The 27,045-nt window shown below is 40.1% G+C and overlaps 1 protein-coding gene across 1 annotated transcript in view; it reads right to left on the bottom strand.

The window, feature by feature from the left end:
• Rlf (RLF zinc finger) overlaps positions 1-27,045 on the bottom strand; it is a 56,185-nt gene that overhangs the window by 9,412 nt on the left and 19,728 nt on the right. Inside the window, exons 3-6 of the mRNA XM_032898904.1 lie at positions 25,100-25,181; positions 19,814-19,946; positions 12,854-13,056; positions 4,156-4,292 (exon numbers count right to left, since the gene is read on the bottom strand). Of these exons, the coding sequence (XP_032754795.1) occupies positions 4,156-4,292; positions 12,854-13,056; positions 19,814-19,946; positions 25,100-25,181 (555 nt within the window). The remainder of the gene's footprint in view (positions 1-4,155; positions 4,293-12,853; positions 13,057-19,813; positions 19,947-25,099; positions 25,182-27,045) is intronic.

The raw sequence follows: 27,045 nt of genomic DNA, 5'->3' as shown, positions 1-27,045 counted from the left end.
TGAATTAAACCCGGTTCTGATGAGGTGGGCAAGTACCAAGGAAATCTATGCAGCCTGTCACACTGATGGCCCCATCGAGCCCATGTCACTAAATACTTAAGGAAAATGCTCTACAAAGCGACTTCCAGGGCCATGTAGGTAGACACTGTCCCCAAATGACTGACTAACAAAGGAAGAAAGGAAGAAAGGAAGAAAGGAAGGAAGGAAGGAAGGAAGGAAGGAAGGAAGAAAGAAAGAAAGAAACAAACAAACAAACAAACAAACAAACAAACAAACAGTATCTTTCAAAAGCTATATGTATGTGAATGCTGGGAACATAGTTGAGTGGTATAATGATTTACTTAGTATGTCCAACCACCCCTTCCTGTTATGTGTTTAGTATATGTGTGTATACTAAACAAAGCCAATTACATATGCTTATGAAAATTAAAGGATATACAATGTAAACTACCTAAAATTTACTATCTAAAGTCAGATGTGGTAGCACAAGTGTAATCCTGGCATTCCAGAGGCTGAGTTTGGAATACTGTTATTAGTTCGAAACTAGGCTGGGCTACATATTGAGTAAGAGGCCAGCTGGAATGCACGGCAAGATCCAGTTTCAAAACCAAAACAAAAAACTTAATTAGGGCTGGAGAGATAGTTAAATGACTAAGAGTTCTTTTTACTTTGAAGGGGAACCGAGTTCTGTTTCTAGCATCCAAATCAGAAACTAACAATTGTTTGTAACTCCAGCTTCAGGGGGGCGCCCCCTACTGGTCTCTATGCATGTATGCACAGGTGTGCACACTTGAATACAGACACACACAGACACAGACATACTCACCCACATAGATATGCTTGTTCACTGGTTTGGAAAAAAAATGCCTCAGCCATTAAAAATACTTGCTGCTCTTGTAGAGGGCCCAAATATGGATGCCAGTACCCAAACCAGGAGGCTCACAACTGCTTCTAACTCCAACCACAAAGAATCTGATGCCCTCTTGTGGACTCGGAGGGCACCCAAGATAAAACTGTCCCTTAAACTGTGTCTTTTGAAATGGTTTTGTTCTTTCTGTGTAGGCAGGTTAGTCTCAAGTTCACAGCACACCTTTTCCCTCAGATTCTTAAGGCCTCATGACAAGCTTGAGTCTCAACTCCAGTCTTGAAATACTTCTCAAAACATGAGCTACAGGTCTCTCTATCTTAAACACACAAAAGTACCCAGCATAACAAACTAATCTTACTTGAACTTTGATTAAGCCTTTCTTAAATTTATTGTTATGTGTGATGATTATTTCTGATTCCAATATTTAGACCCACCTGACAAAAAGGAGGAAAAAGTTTTTGTTGGTCTCTTTTTAAAATTAGATTCTATTTCACTTTGAAAGAAGCTTTTAAACAAAGTGTTAAGTGACTAAGATTTTTCTTTCTTTGATTTTTGCAAGGGTAAAATAGAAATCCCAATTAATCCCTTCCTTTTCCAGGAAACAGTATTGAACCTAGAGACAGCTACAGGTTCCTGTGACTAGTGGCTGAGTAAAAAGGGGGAGAAAAAACCACTGTAAAAGAAAAGTTGTGTCAGGAACACTAAAGAATTGTGGGAGGAGGCTGGGGAGATGGTTTACTGTGTAAAGTGCCGCTGTTCAAGAATGAGGACGTGGACTTGGATCCCCAGCACACATGGAAAAGGCTGGTTACGGCGAACACTGGAATCCCACCCAGTCCTGGGATGCTTCAAACAGGAGGATCCCTGATGCTTGTTGGCCAGCCCAGCCAGCCTAATTGGAAAGTTCTGGGTTTATTGAGAGGAAGCAGGGGAAAAAGGTGGAAGACAACTGTTCTCTGCCCTCCAAACACATGTATTCATGAACACACACACACACATGTATTCATGAACACACACGAATGGGAAAAGGTCTGAAGCTAGGTGTGGGTATGGCGCCTCATATCTGTACTTGGGAGGCAGAGGGAAGGGAAGTGCCTTACACTTGGGACCAGCTTGGGCTACAGAATACGATCCTATCCCAAATAACCAATGGGAGAAACAAACAGGAAATAAAAATACAATAAACATGTGGGTGTGGTTTTGAAAATACTTAGAATCTTGGGTCATGAGGACCTGACTTGATTTCCCTGAACTCATGTGAAGACAGATAGAGAAGTATGAGTCTGTATTCCTGGTGCTTCTGTTCCAAGATGCCAAGAGACAGAATTTCTAGAATTCCCAGGCCAGCTAGTCTGGTATATGTAGTAGCAAAGAACAAGGAGACCCTGTCTTGATTGAGTGGAAGGTGAGAACCCGTGCCCAAGACTGCCCTTTAATCTCTGCAGATCTGACACAGCCAGTACTGTGTCTGCAGAAGCATCTCCCTATCTCTTCCCACAGAATCTATATTGCTCCACACGGTTTCACTAACTTTTGGAGTGAAAGTTTACCCAGGCATAATGGTGAGCGACAGAGGCAGCAGGATCTCTGTGAATTTGAGGCCAGTCTGGACTACCTGATGAGTTGGAAAATAGCCAGGGCTATGTTGAGAGATTCTGTCTCCATTTAAAAACAAACAAAAAACCCAAAAAACAAAAACCAAAACCAAAACAAACAAACAAACAAACAAAACCCCAAAGCCCAAAGTCTAGATACAACTAGCAGATGTTTTTGTTACTGAAAACAAAATACATTTAACCATACCAAGAAAAACTTAGGTTTGTTCTTTATCTACCTGCTGAAGTTAGAACTTCTAATCTCCAGATTCCTGGGGTGGTGGTGGGGTTGATTTACTTGATTTAATAATAAAACATCTGGGCGGGGGTAGAAAAAAAACAAAACAACAACAAAAAATCTCACTGCTATTAACAATTTGTTATATTCATATCATCTCACTCTGGCAAATGTCTACAATGATTAAGACCTGGGGTCTGTATTCCATTGTCTCCTAGCTCACAGGACATACACGTGTGCTGTTATGGACTCAGTGACAGACTACACCTGCATCTTAGTCTGTGTTACATGGCTGTGCCCCACAGCAACTTTTCTTCCATGTGTGAAGCCCTAGGCTCAAAGTTTGGGAGTAGAACCAGAAGAACCGAGTGTTGAACGTCAGCTTGGGCTGTGGGAGACCCTGACTTAAAACGAAAAACTTGTTTGTTTTCTGGAGGAAAAGCACTCAAGTTAAGAAGCAAAACTTTGGGCTTGTGCTTTATAACTTCATCTTGAGACAAACGTTTCTCAATCACTGATTATTCTACTGCTTCGTATTGTAATGAATGACAGGGTGAGGTAATTTACAGCATACAAATACTTCTATATAAACAGTAGACAAAAAGGTGGAAAGTGACAACCTGTACTCAGGACTGTCTTCTAATCTCCACAAGTACGACATGGCTATGCCTCTGCACCCATGAGTCACACTATATAGTCAAACGATACAGATAAAGCAGGCCAGAGGGAGACCACTGAAAGCCCAAGTACATGAAAGGCTTTTACTAGATTTTCTAGAAAAACAAAAACAACTAAGCTATCCTCAAGGCTGGCACCTCTCTCAGCTGCTCCAATGCAGTGTTTTCATCACTAATGATATGTTCACTGACGAGTGTTTCCTGCCTATCAAGTTTATCTAATAGATCCAATACATTTACAATTAAGAGTCATTGGATATGTTTGTTTCTATTTTTTAGTAGCTAAGCATTCTACAGGCATACACAAACAAAATTAAATAAAAAAAATAACACAATGTCTTTTACATGGTACCAAGGTTGCAAATCAAATAGGCACTCAAAGGATTTCCTTTTGCAATGCAAATTTTAGCTGGACTCCTAGGTAATCTGATTTTTTTCATTAATGGATTCCTAAATAAGAGCAAGTTACTGCCATAAGATATTAATAAATGTTCAGGGGAAATAATCTTCCTATTTGTTCCATACTGACATAATGCTAATGCTGCCTCAAGGAAGAAGACATCCTGGGAGTCATGAGATAACCACCTACAGGCCAAGCAAGAGAAACATCTTACCTTTCTTTTTTTACATTATATCAATGGCATTTTTATTTAAATGACTTTATTAGTAATCAAGATTTTATTTATATGTTAAGACTTACATCTGATACAGACCCTAAGTCCCATGCTATATACCGACAAACGAAGTATATACAAAGTACAAAGTAAGTGTACTTACCAAGAACAATACACACTGGCCGTCTGCAGCTGCTGGGTAAGGTAAGTCGTGCAAAGAACAAACGCTGTGTTGTCCTGACCCTCAGACTCCAGATTACATATGATGTCTAGTACTTCCTTGCAGTCCACCTTTGCAATCTGTCAAAAAACGAGATAACTAAGGTAAAAATGTAACATTTTCTGTAAAGCCTATTATGTAAAAGGGAAACTTCTGGAATATCTTCTATCTTTGGTAATTTCTTTGACAAGAATTAGAGGGATGGTGACTACTTCACTGACTAATGTCTGAGTGTACAGCATGACAGCTTCATTTATCAAACTATTAAGATGAGAAAGGTATGGGCATTTTGTAAAGAAGCTCCATTTTGTTCTTTATTACAGTATTCACAAACACTGCTACCATGAGCTCAATATTTCCATCACTGGTTATTTCCATCAAAAATTATATCCCTTTTTTCTCTTCCTTAAACTCCTCAGTGCTGAAGTAGTGAACACAGAGGCTTAATATGTTCACCCACCACTCTACAACTGAGCTTCATCCACCCACCCCTCATTCTTAAGTAGAAATAAAAATGTTTACTAAGCGCACTGAAAAGGGAAGAAGAATGGACAGTAACAGTACTGCCCACCACCTCTCAGTAGCTGAGGAATGCCCTACCACATCCTGTCTCCTCTCTTCCTCTTATGAAACTCCTTATCCTAACTTTAAAGACACTCAAGGAGTGACCTATTCATTTCCTTCTTCCTGTATGTGAATGAGTCCCCTCAAACATTGCAAACTTTTATTTCCTAGGGTTCTGAAACTAGCTAATCTCCCCCTCTCCTGTAAAACGTGTGTGTCATCACTCAAGTGAAAGTTATGGGACAATTCCTGAGATCCCTCCTGCCACCGTGTTGGATCCAGGATCAGAATCAGATTGTCAGGTGTGCTTATGTGCGTCTCTAACTGCTGAGCCATCTTGCTGGCCCTCTGAAAAAGCTAGTCGTTTTCATTCCTGGCTTCAATTTTTCTCTTTCTTTCAGGGTTTTTTTTTTTTTTTTTTTTTGAGATCAGGTTTCACTATATGTAGCTTTGGCTGTCTTGGAACTCATTTTGTAGATCAGGCTGGTCATGAATTTACAGAGAACCACTGCTTCTATATCCAGCTTGGCTCCAAGAACTCTTCCAGCTCAGACTTTGTCCTAAATCTCACATGGCCAAAAAGCCCCAGGTATTCCCCTCTCTTCCTTTTCAAGGCTGGGATTATAGGAGTGTGCCACTATTTTGTGATGGTGGCTTATTTTATTTTTAAATGTTTTCTGGGTATTGAACTCTGGTTTTCACTCTTGTATAGCAAGCACTTTATTGACTCAGTTGTATTACAATGCTCTTTTTAAATGCTTATTTATTTATCTCTGATACAGGGTCTACTGTGTGGTGCAGGCTGTCCTGGGATTCACTATATACTCAGGCTAACTTGAACTCACAGCAATTCTAACCCTCAGTTCCCCAATGCTGGGATTAAAAATGGGCCCCCTGCTGGATTCTTGAAAATTATGTTTGACTCTGCAGTGACCCCTCCAGCCCAATGAAATAGCAACCAAAGTATCAACACTAATCCATGAAAGTAAGACTAGAAGTAAAGTCCAAGCCTGGAGGTGGTGGGGAGTGGAGCTGGGATGGCAGAGGCAGGTGGATCTCTGTGAGTTCAAGACCAGCCTGGGCTACACAGAGAAACCTTGTTTCAAAAAGACCAACCCCAAAAAACAAAACAAAAGGCCCAAACTCATTTCAAAGCCTAGGAAATGCCTCTTCACAACTGTTTAGGGCTGTAGTTACAACCCTGTGGTAGCGTGATCCTCTAGCAGACATGAAGCCCTGGGTTAAAAACTGTTTTAGAAGAATTCTACTTTAGGAGTAAAATACTTAAATATTTAAGTCAAATTCTTCACAACTTTCCTACCTTAGTGGAAAAAAATACAAGTATTAAGATGATAATTTTAGAGCTAGGAGTGGTGGCTAATGCCTTTAATCTGATCAGGTGGCTCTCTATTGTTTAACAAAATCTCAATCTAAAGATACACCCTAGAATTTCTATGCTCCTGTTTACTCTTCTACTTCCAAACTGAATCCCCACTGGGTCCTGTTTAAATGCATTTGCTCTGTTTATCATTTATACTTAGTGCTGCCACAATTCCCAGCAGAGTTAGACTGGTGAGTAAATTAGATCCTGTTTATATTTTCTTGTCTCTATCTAGAGAAGAAATAAGTATTTGCTATTGTGCTTACCAACTACAAGAGTCAGGAAATATGTAGTTCATTCACATTCAGACCAAACAGTTCCTGCTCTTAAGTACCCCACTACTGTAGCACAAAAGCAGCCAGAGACAGGAAAGAGCCAAGAATGATGTGTACCCAAAGACTCAAAAACCCATTCATACACAAATAGTGGAATGAGACAGTGGACTTCTACACACATTGTCCTCCTCATATCTATGTACCATGCAACAATATGCTTGGGTACATGTGTGCAAGTGCATGTACACACTCATAAATAAATAAATGTAATCTAATAAATCTTAGTTAGGGACCAGAAAGATAGCTCAGTGGTTAAGAGCACTAGCTGCTCTTCCAGAAGACGCAAGTTAGATTCCCAGAGCCCAGATGGTGGCTCACAAGCATCAGGAACTTACACTCTCATCTGACCTCCACAGGAATTGGCATGCATGTGGGGCACATACATGCAGTTAGACACAGCTCTCATACACACATTTAAAAAACTCAACCCCCAAGTCTAAAACACATTTTAATTAGTTCCAATGACTTATCATTCAATTCTATACAAACTGTTCCAACACAGAACACCAAATTCCAAGGTATTCTGTTTTTTAGATTCCCCAGTTCCTAATTTGTCTAACTGTGCACTGGCAATGAATTCTGGCTTTCACATGACCCAGTCAATTAATCTTAATTGTATGTGTTTGGCAAAATGGTCCCCAGCAGAGGTTTCCCATGACATGCACCCATTACTAGGACACCCACAGGTGCTGACACAAAGAACTCTTATTCCCAGCTGTCCCTCAGGTTAATTCAACTCTTCTCCTAAAAGCTGAAATAGAGTGAAAACTGTGCTATGTTAAAATACACGCTGATTAAAAACACCAATTAATGAACATGTAGCAAGCCACCAGTAGTCTTCCAAAATAAAGAGTTCTTTATAATTCTATTGCTGACTAGATGAAACCAGTGCTTCTTTTAACATAATTCTGTGTGCTAAATGTTTTTGTCCTGATAAATCTAACAAATTAATTCAAATTAAAAGAAATATTTAAAATTACACTAACATTTATGAAGTTCAATTCTCAACACTGAAGAGGGGAAGTGATGAGACACTGCTCATCACTTTCTACCCAATGGAAATCAATGGCACAGAGGAAAGACAGCCAAGGAGCCAGCTGAACTGCCTTTAGCCTGACTTCAGACTATCATTAGCATGAAGGCTTTGGGAACATTTCCATGTTGGCATCACTGGTGGAGTATAGAAGGCTGTTTTCATGGAGACTGCATTTAGTGGTGGTAACACTGATAATTTTTAGTATCATAAGAGTTGGTAAACTTCTGGCAAAGGGGACAGAAGAAAATACCCTCAGCCTTTACCAAAGAGTTCTGCTTTCTTAAGTACCCCACTACTGTAGCACAAAAGCAGCCAGAGACAGTTACAAGCCAAGAGTGGTAAAAACAGGCACAGGTGGGCATGCTGGCGTATGCTTATAGAAGCCTCACTACTTGGGAGGCTGAGGAGTGAACCAAGAGTTTGAGGCTAATCTAGACTGTATGAATGTTCACTGTTATCTGAGATAAACCAACAGAAAACAGGTACAGCCGCATGTCATAGAATGTTTCAACCAGACAGCATATCTAGATAGCATCTGCTACATAGCCTATGAGGGTAGTAAGTTTTTTTTTTTGGAGCTGGGGACCGAACCCAGGGCCTTGCGCTTCCTAGGCAAGTGCTCTACCACTGAGCTAAATCCCCAACCCTGAGGGTAGTAAGTTAATGTTATCCAGATTATGTAACTGCACTACAGTGCTGGCACAAAGATGAGACTGACAATCCAGATAGGTTGTAGAGCAGCAGTAGCGGACCCATTTCCTATAGCGGTTCCCTGCAAACTCAGCAACCTCATGAATGAAGCAAGTAAGAAACTTCATGAGCAACTCTGTTTACTTACTTAGTTGTTTGACTGACTTAGCATAGCAGCACAAGGCAAGTACTATTATCAGAGTTATAACTTAACCCCTTAATTTGTTATTAATAAACCAAGAAAGATCGTGGCTAAAACAAAGCTGACTGCTACATGTATCATCTTGAACACATGTACAGTCCAAGGTTCAACTGCAGCACCATTAGACAACACACCCATAAACTGACTTGTCTCCTCATGATTCCTGGCTCCTCCACTCACTCTTCTGGGGGTTTCTCTATGAAGGCTAGATTATAGGCGTGCACTACCATATATTATTATCCTGAGTATCTGAAGTCATATACTATTCTCATTGTCCCTATTTCTGCCCCGTCAGTGAAGGCTGTTGTTTCTCACAATCTCTTGCCCTAAACCTAATACACTACTTTTTCTTAAATTTATTTTTACTGGATATTTTATGTATTTACATTTCAAATGTTATCCCCTCTCTCCCTTCTTCCATTCCCCTGCTTCTATGAGGATGCTCCCACTCCCACCCACCCACTCCCACCTTAACACCCTTGCATTCCCGTACACTGGGGAAATGAGCCTTCACAGGACCAAGGGCTTCTCCTCGCATTGATGCTGGACAAGGCCATCCTCTGCTACATATGTGGCTGTTGCCATGGGTCCCTTGGTTAGTGGTTTAGTCCCTGGGAGCTCTGAGGGTCTGGTTGGTTGATACTGTTGTTCTTTCTATGGGGTTACATTATTCTTTAAATCAGACTTAATTCAGATTTCTGATGGAATGCAGAAGGACTCTCAGTTATCCTCTAGGACAGCAGAGTGAAAAAGACAGATCTGTTATACAAGTGAAGAGGAGGAACTAATTTTCTGCCTCCAACAGCAGAAGAGACGTTCATACACAGAGTCAAGGAGGTGAGCAGACATTCAGGAACTGAAGAACATCTGTCCCAAGTACCTCAGTCTCTACAGTACGACAAGAAGTCATCAACAACAGGTTTCAGAGAGAGATTTCCTACGGTGGTGGGTGGTAAGTGGGCTAAAGAAATGCATATATACATCTGATTTAAAGATGAATTAGTTGGTAAGCTTTTCTCAACCTGTGGATGCAAGTAAATACCACAGAGTAGATAAAGAGTTGAGGCAGTCAGTAAGAGATTCAATTAAGGACAAGAATAACGAGGACCTGAGGAGTATATGCCTACAATGGTAACTGAGTAGAGAGAGTTGTGAGAATATGGTGAGGATGAGGCAGGGTGGGGAAGGCACAGGAACAATGGATCCTAACTGGTGCTAGTAAAGTCCATACAGTAAAGAGAAAGAAACAAAAAGAGAGCAGGATACAGGGGAAAATTTCAACTTAGAAACTACTATGTAGTAGAGATCTTAGAGGTGCCTACATTTAGTTATAAATTTCAACTGGCAGTGGGCTCACAGAGAAGACACCTGCAAACAATCCTAGTGACCAGAGCTTCCCAGAAACCAGGTAAAAGAGAATTAACATCAAAACGTATCCTCTGGCATCTACGTGAATGTCATGACATGCATGCTTACAAAAACACATCACACACGTATACACCTGTGTGCACACACGCACAATTATAAAAAGATGCTTCAGTGTAGAAGTAAGGATTCATGGTTGGTTGAATGTGGAATGGCAGCTGAGATGAGAAGTAACTAACGGAGTGAAGCCTGAGCATTCCTGGTCTTCTGTGTGATTTATTACACATCTGGGGAGAATTAACTCCATCCACACTTTCTAAGGACAATGAGACAATTGATAAAACAGATTTTAAAGACTCAATCATTTTATTAACATTATATGTACTCCATGACCACAAGGTGGGAGAGAGGAAGGGACAGGAGAGGGAAAGAGGATGGGGGTGGGGGAGAGGGGAATGTGATCTGGTATTGGGTGGGGGAAAAAGGACTGAAGCCCTGAGGGCCAGCAGAAAGAATGGAAATAGCGGGCCTCAGGCGGTAGGAAGTTGGGAGGGCCCTCCAGATTGTACCAGAGACCTGGGAAGTGAGAGACTCTCAGACTCAAAGCGGGGGAGGGAGGGAGGCTAAATGGAAGGCCCAAGAGTGGGGAGAGGGAACTTATTGAACCCACTTCCTGCAGAAAGACAGGGCATCAAATGAGGGATGGGGTTGCTATCCCACAGCCAAAGTCCTAGAATTCTTCCTGTCTGAAAGAAATGCAGGGATGGAAATGGAGAAGAGCCCGAGGAAGATGGTCCAGCAACAGGCCCAAAGTGGGATCCAGCTCAAGTGGAGGCCCCAAAAACTGACATCATTACTGAGGCTATGGGGTGTTCACTAAAAGGGCCCTACCATGACTGCCCTCCAAAAGACCCAACAAGCAGCTGATGCAAATATGTGCACCCAACCAATGAACAGAAGCTGCTGACCCCTCTGGTTGAATTAGGGAAAAGCTAGAGGAAGCTAAGCAGGAGGGCAACCCAGTAGGAGGACCAGCTGTCTCAATAAATCTGGACTCCTGAGATCTCTCAGACACTGGATCCAGGCAGCATACACCAGCTGAGATGAGGCCTCCAACACACATACAGCAGAGGACTCCCAGGTCTGGGTTCAGTCAGAGAAGATGCACCCAACTCTCAAGAGACTGGAGGGCCCAGGAAGTTTAGAGGTCTGGTGGGGTGGATGGGGACATCCTTGTGGAGACTGGGATGGGGGTGGGGGTGGGTGGGAGGAAGAGTGCAGGGAGGAGGTATGGGATGTGGAACTCTCAGGGGGTAGACTGGGAGGGGAATAAAGTCTGGAGTGTAAAAATAAATAAATAAAAAGTTAAAAAAAAATACCCCCCAGTTTTCCAAAAGATCAAGTGAAGTAACATTCTGCATTACTCTTCATAAAATTTTAATCCTCTAAAATAAAATGACCAGACATATATGATGTTATTTATCACTTAAATATAGATAATATTCACTTTTGTGTTAACTATAGATATCTATATAATATATAATATACAGTATATGTATTATGACTGATATATGAGATACTGCATGTAATGTGTAAAATATATGTGGTATATGGTAAGTGGGTGTGATATATGATATATAATGTATAATACACACATATATGTATATATTCTGATATCATATATGATTGTGTTATGCCATACGTGGTACATGGTATGTGATATGTAGTATATTATTAGCAGATAGAATACAGAATTTAGTGTTCAGTGGATAGTATACAGTATTTAGCAGATAGTATTAAGTAGACGATATGACATGTTATTTGTGATATGTGACATAATAACTACATTGTAGGATGATGTCATCATACAGGTGAGGCAGGTACAGGATAGAACAAGGCCTGTCATTGGACAAGAAGGAAGGATGGGTGGGAGAAAAGTTTGAAGGAAGAGGAGGAGACTGGAACAGAAGAGAGGAAGAGAGGAGGAGACTGTGGAAAAGCTGTGGAGAGGACATGGAAGCTGAGGTTAGGATTCCAAGCCGTACCTTAACAGGTTGTTATGAACATTCTAAGGGATGGATGTGTATTGGGCTTTGTATGTTTAAGTGGGCAATTATATCTTATCAATTGGATCCAAGGTTATTGTGTTGTGTGTTCTTTCATGTGCAGATTTAAGTGTAAGAAGAGCGTGTTTCTGGTATGGAAACCTGCCTTGGGAAGTGGATGGGTAGAGAGATTGTTGCCAGGCTCAGAGAGAGGTCTTTGGCAGTGTGATATGGGATGGAGCAGAGCGGGTGAGAGGCTTTGCTGACTGAGATGAAGATATCTATCAGCTATCTTGGGGCACTTCGATGCCGGACCAGGGGGGGGGGAGGTAGAAGAAAACAACCTTATTATAATTTTACAACACTACACAATTGTAGATATCAATTAACTACATATAAATATTACTTTTCTATTGGGTTAATGCCTTATTTCAGGACTTTAAGAACAAATATAAAATAACTTGAGGGTAGAAAATATTAGGTAGATTTTTTTTCTAGCCACATTTTATGCATGCATGCATGTATATTTTTAGAATCTATGTTACAAAACATTCTGAAGTAATAAATTTGTCTACTTTAAAAAAATGTACTCCATGGTATCCTGTTTAACCAGTTAATTATTAGTAAAGTATATTCATGGATCTTAGAGTCCTGCACTTCTGTGTTGCAGAGGTCAAACCACAAAGTGTTAACTAAGTTAAAAATCAAGTCCCACATTCCTTGTATTATTCCTTAACCTAATAATTTCCTAAATCCAATAAAGTTCGAACTGTAAGAAGGAAAGCTATTCTCCTATCAGACGATTGCACAGTAGAGCAGTACTTGTAAACACTTATAAACATCACTTGAACATTCTTAATTACCCACTATACCAATACCCAACTGCATGGCTAAAGCACTGGTTTTTGTGGCATAAAAGATGAACTGTGGCTTTCACTCTGGATGAAGGGAAATAAACAATGCCATGCCTGTGCTGACACATCGTAGTTACAACCAGACTGAACAGTTACCTAAGGCACTCACCTCCTGAATAGCCTCTTCGCTGGGAAGCATGGCGCACAAACACGTGACATAGGCTTGCTGAAAACATGATACCTGCGCAAGTTCTTTAGACTCTGCGCACAGTTTTGATAGAGCAGTGGCTTGGGGGATGCAGTTAGACTTCAACAAATGTTTGATTCTCATTTGTAGAAAGGAAGGTCCTTCTTGTGCAATCAATTTGTTAACTATAAAAAAGGGAAAAAAATGCAATAGTATGACAATATACCACATGCCAGAGTAGTGGTGACACTTTCATCTTTCTGCTTTTGCCTTTTTTCCTTCTGAGACTGGTGAATTTCAGGCTGCTACAAGGTCACCACTGTACAGCTGAGGATGACCTTTAGCTGATGATTCTCCTGCCTCTAATTGTTGTTACTGAATCCTGAGTTGCTATAAATGTGTGTTTATTCTAGTCTCAAGACTCCTCTAACAAAGGCAAGAGGAAAATAGAGCTAAAAAATTTCATGTTAGTTTTATTCTAAACACCAAATGTTTTACTGAAACTGTCAATATTTCAGAATTACTCAATCATCTCCCCTCTCACTTTCTGCAAAGTCCAGCAAAGAACAGTTAAGAATAGTGAAATCAACTATAAGTGCAAATAAATTCAAGAAAATGAAACAAGTGGCCTACACAATATTAACTACTACCAAGTAGATGCATATGAGGCACCAACTTTTATGCTAAATGTTCTTATATCTCATTTATTCTTCACACCACCACCAAGGCAAGTAATAACCGCAGATTAAAGTTAGAAAAATTAATATTCAGAGAAGTTAGGTCACTTGCCAAGGATTCCAAAGCCAGTGGTGCTGTTTCCTCTAAACCAGGCATTTCTCAAAGTGTGTTCCAGCGACCAAAAGACCTGAGAGATAGTCCTAGAAAAAAAAAGGATTCCTTGGTCAAATCTCTGAACAGTCCTGCAATGAATAAAACTGTTCATGTGTATTTAGCCCAGTGTTTCCCAAGATGATTTGACCAGAGAACCCTTTTATGAATAATTAGTCCCTTGTAAAATACATACTCCTGGTTTAGTACACACTTTGGAAAGCCACTCAGCAATCTGAGACATTATACAGCCTTCCCTAACAATGCTGCATTCAAGCAAGTTAAGCCGAAACTGCTTTAGGTGGCTAGTCTAAGGCACTGCTTCTCAGACTTGAAAATGGCCCCTGAGAACACAGGAGACTTTCTTAAATGCAGATTCTGACTCTAGGTCTAAAGATGGAGTTTTATTTTTATTTTTATTTATTTTTTTTTTTGGATACAGGGCTTTCCTGTATATATCTCTGGATAGCATGGAATGCTCTATATAGACCAATCTTGGCCTTGAACTTGCCTTTGTTGAGATTAAATAAAGTGAGTGCCACCATTTCCTAGAACTTTAAGCTAAAAGTACGGCCTAAGCCTGGCATGGTGGTATATGCTTGTAATCCTAGCATGAGAGACCAAAAAAGATTCTTTTATGTGTGTATGTAAGTATGTATGTATGTATGTATGTATTCATGTTCAGGTTTGTGTGCTTAAATGTGTAACATATCCGTAGCTCTAAGTTATAGTGCCACCACATGTGTGCTGGGAATCAAACCTAGGGACCTCTTGAAAGCAACCACAGATCCATCTCTCCAGACTGCAAGATTCATTTAAAAGAGAAAGAAAGAAAGATCAAAAGCAAAAGCAAGAAAACTCCCTTTTATTTTGACATCAGTACTTTAGTTTCCCTCCTGGAGAAACAATTCTTTTCATTTTTTTCTGTACTCCTCCATAAAGGGTCCCTTTCTTGACCAACCAAGTAAATGACATAGTAGTTCATTTTACCACCAATCTCTTAGAGTTGCTGTCAACCAACCTCGCTGTTTGGATGCACTATATAATTCATCTCAATGATTCCCTACTGACCCATTTCCAAGCTGTTTTCAATCTTACCAGTTATCAATAATGATGTGATTCACGAGAGCATATACCAAACAGAACAAACAAAGCCCAAGAAGTAGGACTACTAGGTTAAAGGCTTTGTTCAATAATTCTGGCCTAAAGTGCCAAACTTCTCCAGAAGCTGCGCCTACTTTTAACTACTTCTGCGTTCCAACTCTCAAGACTCCGATTTAGCAGGTGGAGCGTGGTCTCAGTATCATATGCTTTTGGTTTTAAATTGTATAAAATGGAGCCAAAGTCAAAAGTCATGTAGGGAAAATGTCACATTTACCTTAGCCTTTCCATTTTAGACTAATAATCATTTAAATTCACAAAATAATACAGCTCCCCCATCAATAGTTCTTTATTCTTTTGTCAGTAATGTTTTGTCAAGTATTCAAACAAAACAAAACAAAACAAAAAAAAACAAAAAACAAAACTTCATACGTAGCATTCTTCTATGCTACTCCTTTCCTCGCAGAACCACAGAGTTACTTGCCCCTGGCCATGCAGCTCTTTAAACCTCTTCTCCTCATTGCCTAGTCTCCCTCTCACTGTGTTCTGCCCATTATCAGACCCTGCTCTATCTGTGTTATAAGGCTATGAGTAGCTTAGGAATCTCATAGGAGACAACAGACTCGAAAACAGGAATGTTACCATTAAGCCCCCAGTCCTGCTAAATTTGCACAATACTCTTCATCTCTTGCCACACTAAGATTTCTCTGTACGTGCGGAACAATGGGTTAGAAGACTGCGGATTTCTAAATTGCCATCTGAGGATTCAGCTTTGCTCTGATACAAATTCATTGACCACTCTGGAGTTGAAGGTTTTCATCTATAAAATCTTAATAAAACTCATTTACCTTAAGGAGAAATCACAGAATCATACAGGAAATGGGAGTGATATAAATAAGAGAACAAAAGCCAGCATGTAACAAGTGTTCACTATTACTGACCATTATTTATCTCTGATATCTTCTCTGCTCTTCTGCTACTAATTTGTGATCAACTACAATGTTCAGATTTCTGTATTCTCTATGGAACCATGGACTTAGTGATGTAAGGATTATTAACTTTCAGTCAAATACTCCTAAAGTCATGTTTGTTTGAACCCAATTCTATAATTTCAACTACATGGTCTCTGGGCATGTGTGATCTCTCATCTGCTTATAGATGTGCTGAGCTGTGAGTACACTAATACAATACTCAACACAGAACAGTGACTCTAAGTATCACTGCTGTTATTTTTAGGAGAAAAAAACCCTTTCCACTCAATATGTTACAATGGTTAAACAATTTCTACACTTTTTAAATGTGAGGATGGTGGAGGCTGGGCACACGACCACAGCACATGGACAAGGACTAAACCCAGAGCTTCAAGTTTGCTAGTTGAGCAGTTCTGTCACTGCTATGCCAGCAGTCCTGTTCTTACTATTTTCAACACAGCTCAGTCTTGCATTAAAAAAAGTCAGTTCAGGGATGGAGAGATGGCTGTTCAGTTAAGAGCAGTTCATGGTTTTGTAGAGGACCCAGGTTCAATTCCTAGCAACCATGTGGCAGCTCACAATGTGTCCCCATTTCTAGGGAGATACTCACATTCAGGCAAAATACCAATGAACAGGAAAAAATTCAATAAAAACAAATAAACCATTAAATAATAATGTTTTAGCTTATTTTATTTTATTAAATAATAATAAAAAAGGTCATTTTTTTCTTTTTTTTTTTTTTAAAAAAGGTCATTTCAAGAGCTGGGAGATGCTCACTAGATAAAAAGCATTTGCTTTGCAGACCTGCGTTTAATACCAGGATTCACACAAAAGGAGGTAGTAACGTCACTACTGAAGCTTAGAGTCCGGCAGCTCTCTAGAGTTCTGCTGGCCAGCCAGCACTGATGAACTTCAAGCTCAAATAGGGCAATAAGGTCAATCCACCTGCCTCTGCCTTTGAGACCTGAGAATAAAGTGTGTACCACCATTCCTGGCTTCTTTCCCTTTCTTAAGAAGTATCTATATTTCTTAGATACTTATTTCTTACTTACTTATCAATACATTTATCTGTTGAAAGGAATCTAGGGGCTGGGAAGGCAGCTCAACAAGCATTTATCCTGCATGTCTAGGGTACTGGTTCATGCCTAGTGCTGCAAAGTAAAATGACTGTGAATCCCTGTGTTGCTGTGGGTTGCTCTAGACAAAGAGCAAGGTTTAATCCCCAGCCACAGATGCTGGGAAGAAAAGTTACTGACAGTATGACACTTTATCTTATCTGTACCTTAACATCTGAAAACAATCACATTTAAGGTTTAGTTTAAAAGGAGTTCTTAGGGATGGAGATGACTCAGAGGTTAAGAGCACATATTGCTCTTTCAGAGGACCAAAGTCTAATTCCCAGAACTCGCATCAGTTCACAACTGTAACTCTAGCTCCAGATGAGCTCCAGTCTCTTACCCACACAGACACAGACACAGACACAGACACAGACACAGACACACACACACACACACACACACACACACACACACGTAATTTAAAAAAATTAAATCTTTAAAAAACAAAATAAAAGGAGCTCTTAGCTAGGCAATGTGCTCCACCACTGTTGTATTTTCAACATTTGAGAGGCTGATTTTAAGAAACAAACAAAAAACCCCAACAAACAAACAGCAAAAACAAAGTCTCAAGTCGTTGTGCTGGAGAAATGACTCAATGGCTAAGAACACTGACTGCTCTTGCACTGTTTCCAGCACCTACGTGGCAGCACTGCAGTTCCCAGCCATCTTTAAATTTTTTTTTTTTTTTTTGGAGCTGGGGACCGACCCAGCCATCTTTAACTCTCCAGTTCAAGGGATCTGATCCTCTCTTCTGGCCTCAGCAGGCACCAGGCACACATGTGAAACACACACACACACACACACACACACACACACACACTCTCACTCTCTCTCTCTCTCTCTCTCTGCATGCTCTGACTATAGAAGAGTTCAAGGCCAAATTGAACCACAAATGGCCTCCACATCTATGACCCTTTGCATGTTTTCAGCCATCAGCTCAGAGTCAACTGGCACTTACCACAGGGTGCAGTTTTAAACAATTTGTATGCATACTTTCCAAATTTACTAGCATTTGTGTGCTGTGCATAAAATCTATGTGGAAGTCAGAGATCTTAGTTTCCTCCTTCTACCTTTACATGGGTTCCAGGATTTGAAACATGGTCATTAGGCTTTGGGTCATAGGTCATTGGGTGGCAAGCAAAAATGTTTAAATGTCTTTTGAATTCAAAACAATGCTTAATTGCAGAGACAAGTGGGTCTCTGTGAGTTCAAGTCCAAGATAGTTTATACTGGAAGTTCTATGCAGCCAGGACTACATAGTGAGAGACCCTGTAAATTCTGTAAGATTATAATGAAAGGGGCTGAAGAGATAGCTTAGCATTTTAAAGCATTAGTTGCTCTTGCAGAGAACCTGGGTTAGATTGATTCCCAGCACCTACATGGTGGTTCACAATCTTTTAGAATTCTAGCTCCCGGGGATCCAAAATCTTCCTCTCACTTTTGCCGGGGATCCAAAATCTTCCTCTCACTTTTGCAGACACACACACACACACACACACACACACACACACACACACACACACTACTCGCACACACAGGGAAAACATTCATACACATGAAAAAAATCCAAGAGAGACTATAGCAGAGAATTTCTACTGCTAGGCTGAAGAAATGGCTTAGTTAAGAGCATAGCTCTTCTTCCAGAAGACCCAGGTTCAATCCCAGCACCCACAATGGTGGGTCACAACTATCAGTAACTCAGTTCCAGGGGAATTCCCAATACCCTCCTCTCTTTAAGCCTCTGTGTGCACCAGGCATGGATCGGGGGTACATACATATATCCAGGCAAAATGTTCATACATAAAACAAAACAAAACAACTTAAAAGGCAATTTCTTGCTACTCAGTAGCCATAGGAACACTATGATACAGTGCATCATAGACCTTCCACATCAACAGAAGTACACTAGTAAATTAGGAAGTCCATGATAAACATACCCCATAAGCTGGCTGGTGGCGGCTAATGCCTTTAATCCCAGCACTCAGAAGCAGAGGCAGAAAGATCTCTGTGAGTTCGAGGCCAGCCTGGCCTATAGAGTGAGCTCCAGGACAGCCAAGGCTACACAGAGAAACAAAACAAAACCAAAGCATACCCTACCATTAAGCTCTCTTGATAACAAACATGATTTGTTAGTCTCCACTTGCCTACATGTAAAAAGGAAAATTATCTTTTCCAAACAAATCATCAACGGTCACAACTAATAGCAAATCTAAACACCTGAGTGCGGCAAACAAGAGCACCTAGCAATCTGCGGATTCTCTACATGAAAAGGTGGAAAGACCCTAGCCCATAAAACTGTCCTCTGAATGAACACACAACAGGTTATGGCATATGAACCCACCAAAAAACAATTTAAAAATTATTTGAGAAACAAAAAACCCACAAACCCTTATGCTAAACTTTTTACTATACAAAAAAGGCCTGAATGCAATAGTCACATTTAATAAAATGTTAGCTAACTGGGATAATGTCCTGAAATCTGTTGTTTATCCTAGAACTATAACAATTTAATCTTCATTTCAGGAACTCCATATGAGTATCATTATTCAATGTGACAACTTAAAAAAAGAAACAAATACAACAAGACATACAACACTAAAAGTGTAACAATTCTTACAGAAAAAAGTAAAATATCAAACAAATTTGTTTGAAGCAGGTTTTCACTGTAACAGGTGCTAGTCTCCATTATGTTAACAGGCTGACCTGAAACCAATCCTCTGTCTCCAGCTCCTGCTTGCTTGCTGGGATTCTAGTGTGCAACACACACACACACACACACACACACACACACACACACACACGCGCGCACACACACAACTACTACCCAGAAAAACAAAACAAAAAACTCAGATAGAAAATTTTAATCAATAACCAATTCCAAATCTCTTAGAACTCAATATGGTCAATGATGTGTTAAGACTTACCTTCCTCTGTCTCTACTGGCTGTTGTGACAGAATTTTAAGAAGAACAGGATTTTTCCATACTCCTTCTTTTGTAACATGAACCAGTATTTGTAAATTATTATTTCCAAACTCCAACAATGCATCATGGGACTCCTAAAACGAAAGTAGCATATTTAGAAGAGAAGCTAATTAACAAAGCTTTGCCTTCTCAACTTAAATACCAATAAACTGGGGCTGGAGAGATGGCTCAGCGGCTAAGAGCACCTACTGCTCTTCCTGAGGTCCTGAGTTCAAATCCCAGCAACCACATGGTGGCTCACAACCATCTGTAATGAGATCTGATGTCCTCTTCTGGTGTGTCTGAAGACAGCTACAGTGTACTCATATATGATAAATAAAAAATAAAATATTAAAAAAAAAAATAGGGTTGGGGATTTAGCTCAGTGGTAGAACGCTTGCCTAGGAAGCGCAAGGCCCTGGGTTCGGTTCCCAGCTCCGGAAAAAAAAAAAAAACAAAAAACAATAAACTGAAGGCCTAGATGGAATGTTAAGGCCTACGTTAAATCTAAAAGCCTAGTTAACTGTTAGCCTGCCATTTTGTACTGTAACTCATATTATAAGGAAACTTTCTCATGTCCAGGTTGATTACATATTCTGTTGTCTTCTGTGCCCTTGGAAACTAATCATGATAAAAGTCAGTAGAACTGTTTTGTATAGTTACACACAATGAGCTTGGACCTGAACCAACCACCCAGCAACACTTCCTGCACTTGTGTATAAGCTTTTATGGTATTTGCTTTTATAAGCTGCCCCTGAGATGGACCCCAACATAAGAGAGACATCTGTACCAATATCAGAAACTATTTGGAATAAGACTTCCATTTTGGGTAGGGGTTGAGTAAAGTTTAAGTTCATGAGACCTCCCTGAGAACTGCTATGCTACCTGGCATAAAGAGACATGTACATGGGTAACTGACATCCTGGTTGACAAAATGTTAGACAAGTACCATCCTGACTGACAAGTTAAGACAATAAGGTTAGGGGGTTGGGATTTAGCTCAGTGGTAGAGCGCTTGCCTAGCAAGTGCAAGGCCCTGGGTTCGGTCCCCAGCTCCAAAAAAAAAAAGGGAAAAAAAAAGACAATAAGGTTAGGCATGGCAAATCCCCTGCCAGTTGAATACCACAACTAACAGGGACAGCAGAAGTGTACAACAAAGACATGAGCCTAGCAAAGCCCCGTCTCTAAATCCTGATTGGTGGAATAACTTGGCACAAATGTTTGTGGATTTTAGGCTTAAAAACCCAATATAACCTTATTGTGTGAATTTGTGACCCTGATCGATCAGTCCTGGGGCATATACAGCTATCCATGTCTGAGTGAGGTCAGTGTTCAACACTTACAATGAGAGGGAGAAAAAGTAATGTTTGTGCTTTCCTATTGGGATATTCCCAACCAAGTTTAAAAAATGTATTTAAAATGTTTTCATGAATTTCCTTCATGTAAAATTATTATCACAATCAATTTATACCTGAGTTGAATATCTGAAATATCCCAATAATTATGATGGCTGGACCTAATAACCTTGGCAGTAGCAGGCTTCATTTAAAGGCCTATTCAGTATTCAGGCAGCACAGTAAAATAATTACCATATGGGAATAATTGATGTATGACACTGAGGTGAGGGGCAGTGCTGAGCTTCAGCTCCAGCTCTGATTTCCAACTACTTAAATCCTTGTTAATCTATTGTTTAAATAAGAGGTGGCTTTATACTAGATTTTTTTTTTTTTTCTTTTTTTCAGAGCTGGGGACCGAACCTAGGGCCTTGCGCTTGCTAGGCAAGCACTCTACCACTGAGCTAAATCCCCAACTCCTATACTAGATGTTTTAAGGTCTCGGTTATTAGCAGTTTTTAAAAATGTAATTGCTACTAGGTATGACAGCGCAAACCTTTAATCTCAGCATTTGAGAGGCAGAGGCAGGCACATCTGGAGTTCTAAGCTAGCCAGGCCTACACAGTGAAACAGAGTGGCACGTACCCAGCAATTAGTAAGTAGAAATGAAGAAGCAGAAAGATCAAGAGCTCAAGGCCAGCCTGGGCTACATAAAACCTAATGAGAGAAAAAAGGGGAAGACTTCCAGTAATAGTTTATCAATATTTAATTTATAATTATTTGGTACCATTTTAGATTGTTAACACAGCAATTTTCCTTTTAAAGATTGACTAGTCTTTAGACTTCTTTATCCTGAACACAGTGAAAATGAGAAGTCTACCTGAAACTCTAGGATTTACTATCCGATCACTGCTTACAGCGCCTGCCAGAACAGTGATGGCACAAGTCTTTAGTCCCAGCACTTGAGGCAGAAGCAGGTTGAGCTCTGAGTTCAAGGTCAGTCTGGCCTACAGGATAAGTTCCAGGACAGTCAGGGTTATTCAGAAAAACTTTTGCCTTGAAAAACAAAACAGGATGAAGAAAATATCATCACTTCTGTGATAAACAGCAACTGACATGTAAATGGTTGTTCTCCTCCCCATCCATGTCTCTAACTCTGGTGTTATTGGTACTCCCCAGGACTAAGATGAAATAAGGTCAGGGCACCACACCACATATTTTACTTTTTCATTGTTAAACTCAGAATTTATTTCATTTAGAGCAACTTTTGTTGCAAGTATTGACTGGGTAATTAGTTAATTCATTATAATAAAGATACTTAAAAAACTTTGTACTTAAAAGGTTTTACTTATTGGGGGGATGTGTGTGCATAAGAGTACTTGTGAAGATCAGCAGAGGACATGTGGCAGTTAATTCTCTCCTAACAAGTGAGTTCTGAAGCTTAAGCTCACGCTCTCAGGCCTAGCAGGAAAAGAGCAGCCTCGCCCACTGAGCCATCCTGCCAGCACAGGTTCTTTAAAGTACAACTGCTATACCCTGAGATCTGGAACACTGAGATGGCAGCAAGTCGTTTAGTTTCATAACATTAAAACCAACAGGAGATATTTAGTTAAATAATTCATGGTCACATGCAGAAAAGAGTACCATGTGTTGTCAAGGAGCAAAGTCATTGTCATGTAGAATAAGCTGCATGCTCATAATAAAAACTAAAGAACAAGCTGTACGGCCACCATAGGAGTACTGTGTCCAAGGCCAGCCTGGGCTACAAAGTGAGTTCTAATTCAGCCTAGGTGGCAGATACAGATGTTAATCTCAACAAACAAATGAACAAACAACCCCCCCCAAACAACAAAAAACCCAGCTAATACCATGAACAATAACAAAAGTCCTGACCAGGCTGGAAATGTAGCTCAGTGTAGAGTGCTCAGACAGCATGAGCAAGGCCACATAGCTTAATCTCCTGCCCTGGAAACAAGAACACTAACTTGCTCAGAATAGGTTTTCTAATACTCATGAGGCTGCACATCGGTCAAGGGACTTGGTGCCATCGGAGGCCTTCACTGATATAGATTCATATTCTGGGTGGAGATGGAGCATGAAACAGAATGAAACCCAAAAAGCCAGACATGGTGGCAGGCCTATCAATCAGAATGCTTAGGAGGTGAGAAAAGAAGATCAAAGGCTGGCCTAGAATACATACATAACAAGTCCCTACCTCCAAAAAAAGGAAAAAGTTTAATTTTGGTTTTTAACAGGGGCCAAGCCTCTTATTTATCTGCAGTGCTATTTTATTAAATTTACTGGAAAGATTCAAAACTATATCCCACAGGTTTAACAACTACTAAAAACCTACGTTGGGGGACGAAGAGGCACTTATTTTACTCAGGCAAACACTAAGAAAACAAAGAAGCTTAGAGAGTATTTTGTCTAGGGAGGATATAATAAAACACTAAGAGTTAAGTATATGTGCATTCTGGAAGGCCAGAACACAACACACCCGGAACAAACTAAGGCCTCAAGGCCTCGAGACAAAAATACTTGTGCTCATCTGGGCATATCTGCAATTCCGGCACATCATGAGGCGAGGACAGGACTGTCACAAGGTTGAGGCCTGTTTGGGCTACAGATTGAGTCAAGGACAGTCTGGTTTCAACAACCCACTTGTGTGATCAGCTTTAATAAAAAAAACAAAAAACAAAAACAAAAAACAAAAACACCAAAAAAAAAAAAAACCCAAAACAAACAAAAAAAACACACACACACACACACACACACACACACAAACACACACACACACACAAAAAAAAACCAAAAAACTAAACCCAAAAAATCCCAAACAAAAGCAGAAATCAACCTGCCATACACAAAAGATGAATTTAATGGCCGTTTGGATATGTGAGAAATCAGGATTGCATTACATAGTTTCAAATAGGCCAGGAATGACAAAGAATTTTCTTCATTTTTCTCTTCAATCATTCCATTTTGTAGTATGTAGCTCAGAGGAAATAAATTCCTAAAATGTTTTTAATATACCAATCTTTATCTGTGTCCATATGAAACCGGTCCAAGTTGCTGTGAAATGTGTGTCCTGCATAGAGCCATTAATAAAGGGGTCTGATTCGGAAGGTGGGCGTTACTCTGGGCAAGCTAACTTTCCTAAGTGTGCCTCCTTGTTGTGAATAGAGATTCAAATAATCTCCACAATGTCAGGTTTACTTGATTAAAGAACATAACATATTTAAAATAAAAGTACAGAGCAGTGATCAGTAATTAAATGATTGATATTATTTAATGTATATTTGTGTGTGTATGTATACGTAGGTGTGTGCATATTTAGGTCAACACCTTGGTATTGTTCTCCAGCGTTTTACCAACTTCCTTTGTTCAAGAGGCCTGGAGCTTTGTCACATAGGCTAGGCTAGGTAGACATGAGCTCTAGGGATCCTCTTTTCTGTTTCCCACCTTGCCATCCCTGGGATTATAGACCTGTGGTACACACCTGGCTTTTTATATGGGTTCTGGGGATCCAAACTCAGGTCCTCGTGCTTGCAAGGCAGAAGCTTTAATGGTTGAACCATCTCCCTAGTTCGGAAGTGTATTTTTAAAGTATCTTTTCAGTTTCTACCTCAACAGATCATTTGACACCTGTTGATGGTCAGGACACTTGCCATTTTCTAGTTTGTTCTACCCACTTAGAAAGGTGAGAGCCCAATGGTCTCCTATGGGTACAACTAGTTTAGTTGATCCAGAGATTTATATCGAGTGACAAGGTGCTATATCATGAATAATCTGGACATTTTAATTTAATCATAAATATACAAATATGTAATTAGCTTGTTTTTTGTTCTAAGTTTCAAAGTTTCTTTGCTGAGAATAATTAAATATATTTGGACAACTAAACAGAGAATTTCTTACCTGTAGAGACTGAAGGAATGGTACCCAGACTTCACAGGGCAGTTCACTTTCAGACACTGAAAGCAGTAATTCAAAACAACTCCTACAATACAAATAACTATGTAAGTATGTAATAATTAAGTACTGCATAAAAAATATGCAAGAATTTTATACTTGTTTTAAGTACTTATACTCTTTAAAATTGTTCTATTAGTTTTTCAAGTATTAAAAAACACAAGAGAAACTATAATGCTTTTGTGTTTAATTGTTGTTTTAATAAATTTTGGAAATATATGAGCCTTCCAAAAAAAAAAAAACAACAACAACAACAACAAAAAAAAAACAAACAAAAAAAAACAAACCACACAAAACACGTCATATTCTAAGCAGTGTTCCCTTGTACAGGAAGGCTGCTCATACCTACTGACCAAGAGCGAGATCTCAGGACACTGGGGCATTAGTTGACACAGTGACAGAGATGCAGCCTGCCATCCACTTCAGTTCTATCACTTGCAGAGGAAACAGAATGACCAGCAAAGTGATTTCTTCACTTCTAAAACCCAACAAAAATGACTCTTCCTTCTATGATAACTAATAGCCCAGCACAGGAAGAAGTAACAGAAAAGGATTTTTAGGGCTGGGGAGATGGCTCAGCGGTTAAGAGCCCCCGACTACTCTTCCAGAGGTCCTGAGTTCAATTCCCAGCAACCACATGGTAGCTCACAACCATCTGTAAAGAAATCCAATGCCTTCTTCTGGTGTGTCTGAAGACAGCTACAGTGTACTTATATATAATAAATGAATAAATCTTTAAAAAAAAAAAAAGGATTTTTAGAGGATTCCCAAAAATGTCAGTAACGAACAACTGAAAACGTCAACCCTAACAGCTCACCTAAACCTTAGAGCACATCACTTTGCCTGTAGAGACTGATATCATGTGGCAGGAAGTGAGTGGGACTTGTTAGGGAGAACAATGGGATAAATAGGGAATACTAATCTTCCACAAAAATGTCAGATTCAGCTGTGGTGAAGAGAATACAAACAGGTAGGGCTAGACGAAATGAACAGACTGCCCTAACTAGCATGTATCTTACTCAACAATGCAGGATCTAAATGAGACAGCACCAGTCCACGGCGGAATAGCTGTTGAGATGAATATCAGGCAACCTAATGTTAAACAGCTAAATGACTGTGGACACTTAGGCCGGCTTTACTATACCGATATTTTGTGCTGGTAAAATTATTTTTAGTTCAAAAAATGTAATCAAGTTGCAAAGTTTCACAGTATTTCTCCAAAGAATATGGTATTTCTCAAGCATAACCTGCTTCCAGATCCTGAATCTATGATAATTAATTCTGGTTGCCAACTTGATTAGCCTGAGACCCCTAAGAAGGACATCTAGATGAAAGCATCTCCACCAAAGACTGACTACAGGGGAGACTTCAGCTGAGGTAAGCAGTGCCGCCTACAGCCTGAGCTCCAGAAGGATAATAAGCGAGCAGACCCTTCTGGGGGAGGCATCTCCCTCTGCTTCTTGCTTCAGGGTGAAGACTGCTCTACTTGGTCAGGCCTCCTTCTCATGATAGACTAAAACCCCTGAAACTGCCAACACAATCCTTTTCTCTTAAGCTGGTTTTCTTTGGCACTTGGTCCCAGTCACAATAGACTGTTTAACACACATTCTTAGGTATATACCTAAGGGAGAGAGGAGGAGAATGGACTGTGTACTTAAGTGCAGCCTGAGTGAGAAAAGAGACTTCAGTGTGCAGTGGTGGTGCAGGCTTTAATCCCAGCATCCTGGAGGCAGAGGTAGGGGAACGTCTGAGTTCAAGGCCAGCCTGGTCTATATGGAGAATTCCAGAACAGCCAGGTCAGTCCCGGGTGTAGCGGTGGAGGGGAAACTGAGACTGACTGAGGCAGCTGCAGATGTTGTTTAGATGGACTTTATCTCTTGGGAACTTAGGGG

The sequence above is a fragment of the Rattus rattus genome, chromosome 1, assembly GCF_011064425.1.
Source record: "Rattus rattus isolate New Zealand chromosome 1, Rrattus_CSIRO_v1, whole genome shotgun sequence".
NCBI lineage: Eukaryota > Metazoa > Chordata > Mammalia > Rodentia > Muridae > Rattus > Rattus rattus.
This window is presented reverse-complemented; position numbering and strand designations above follow the sequence as displayed.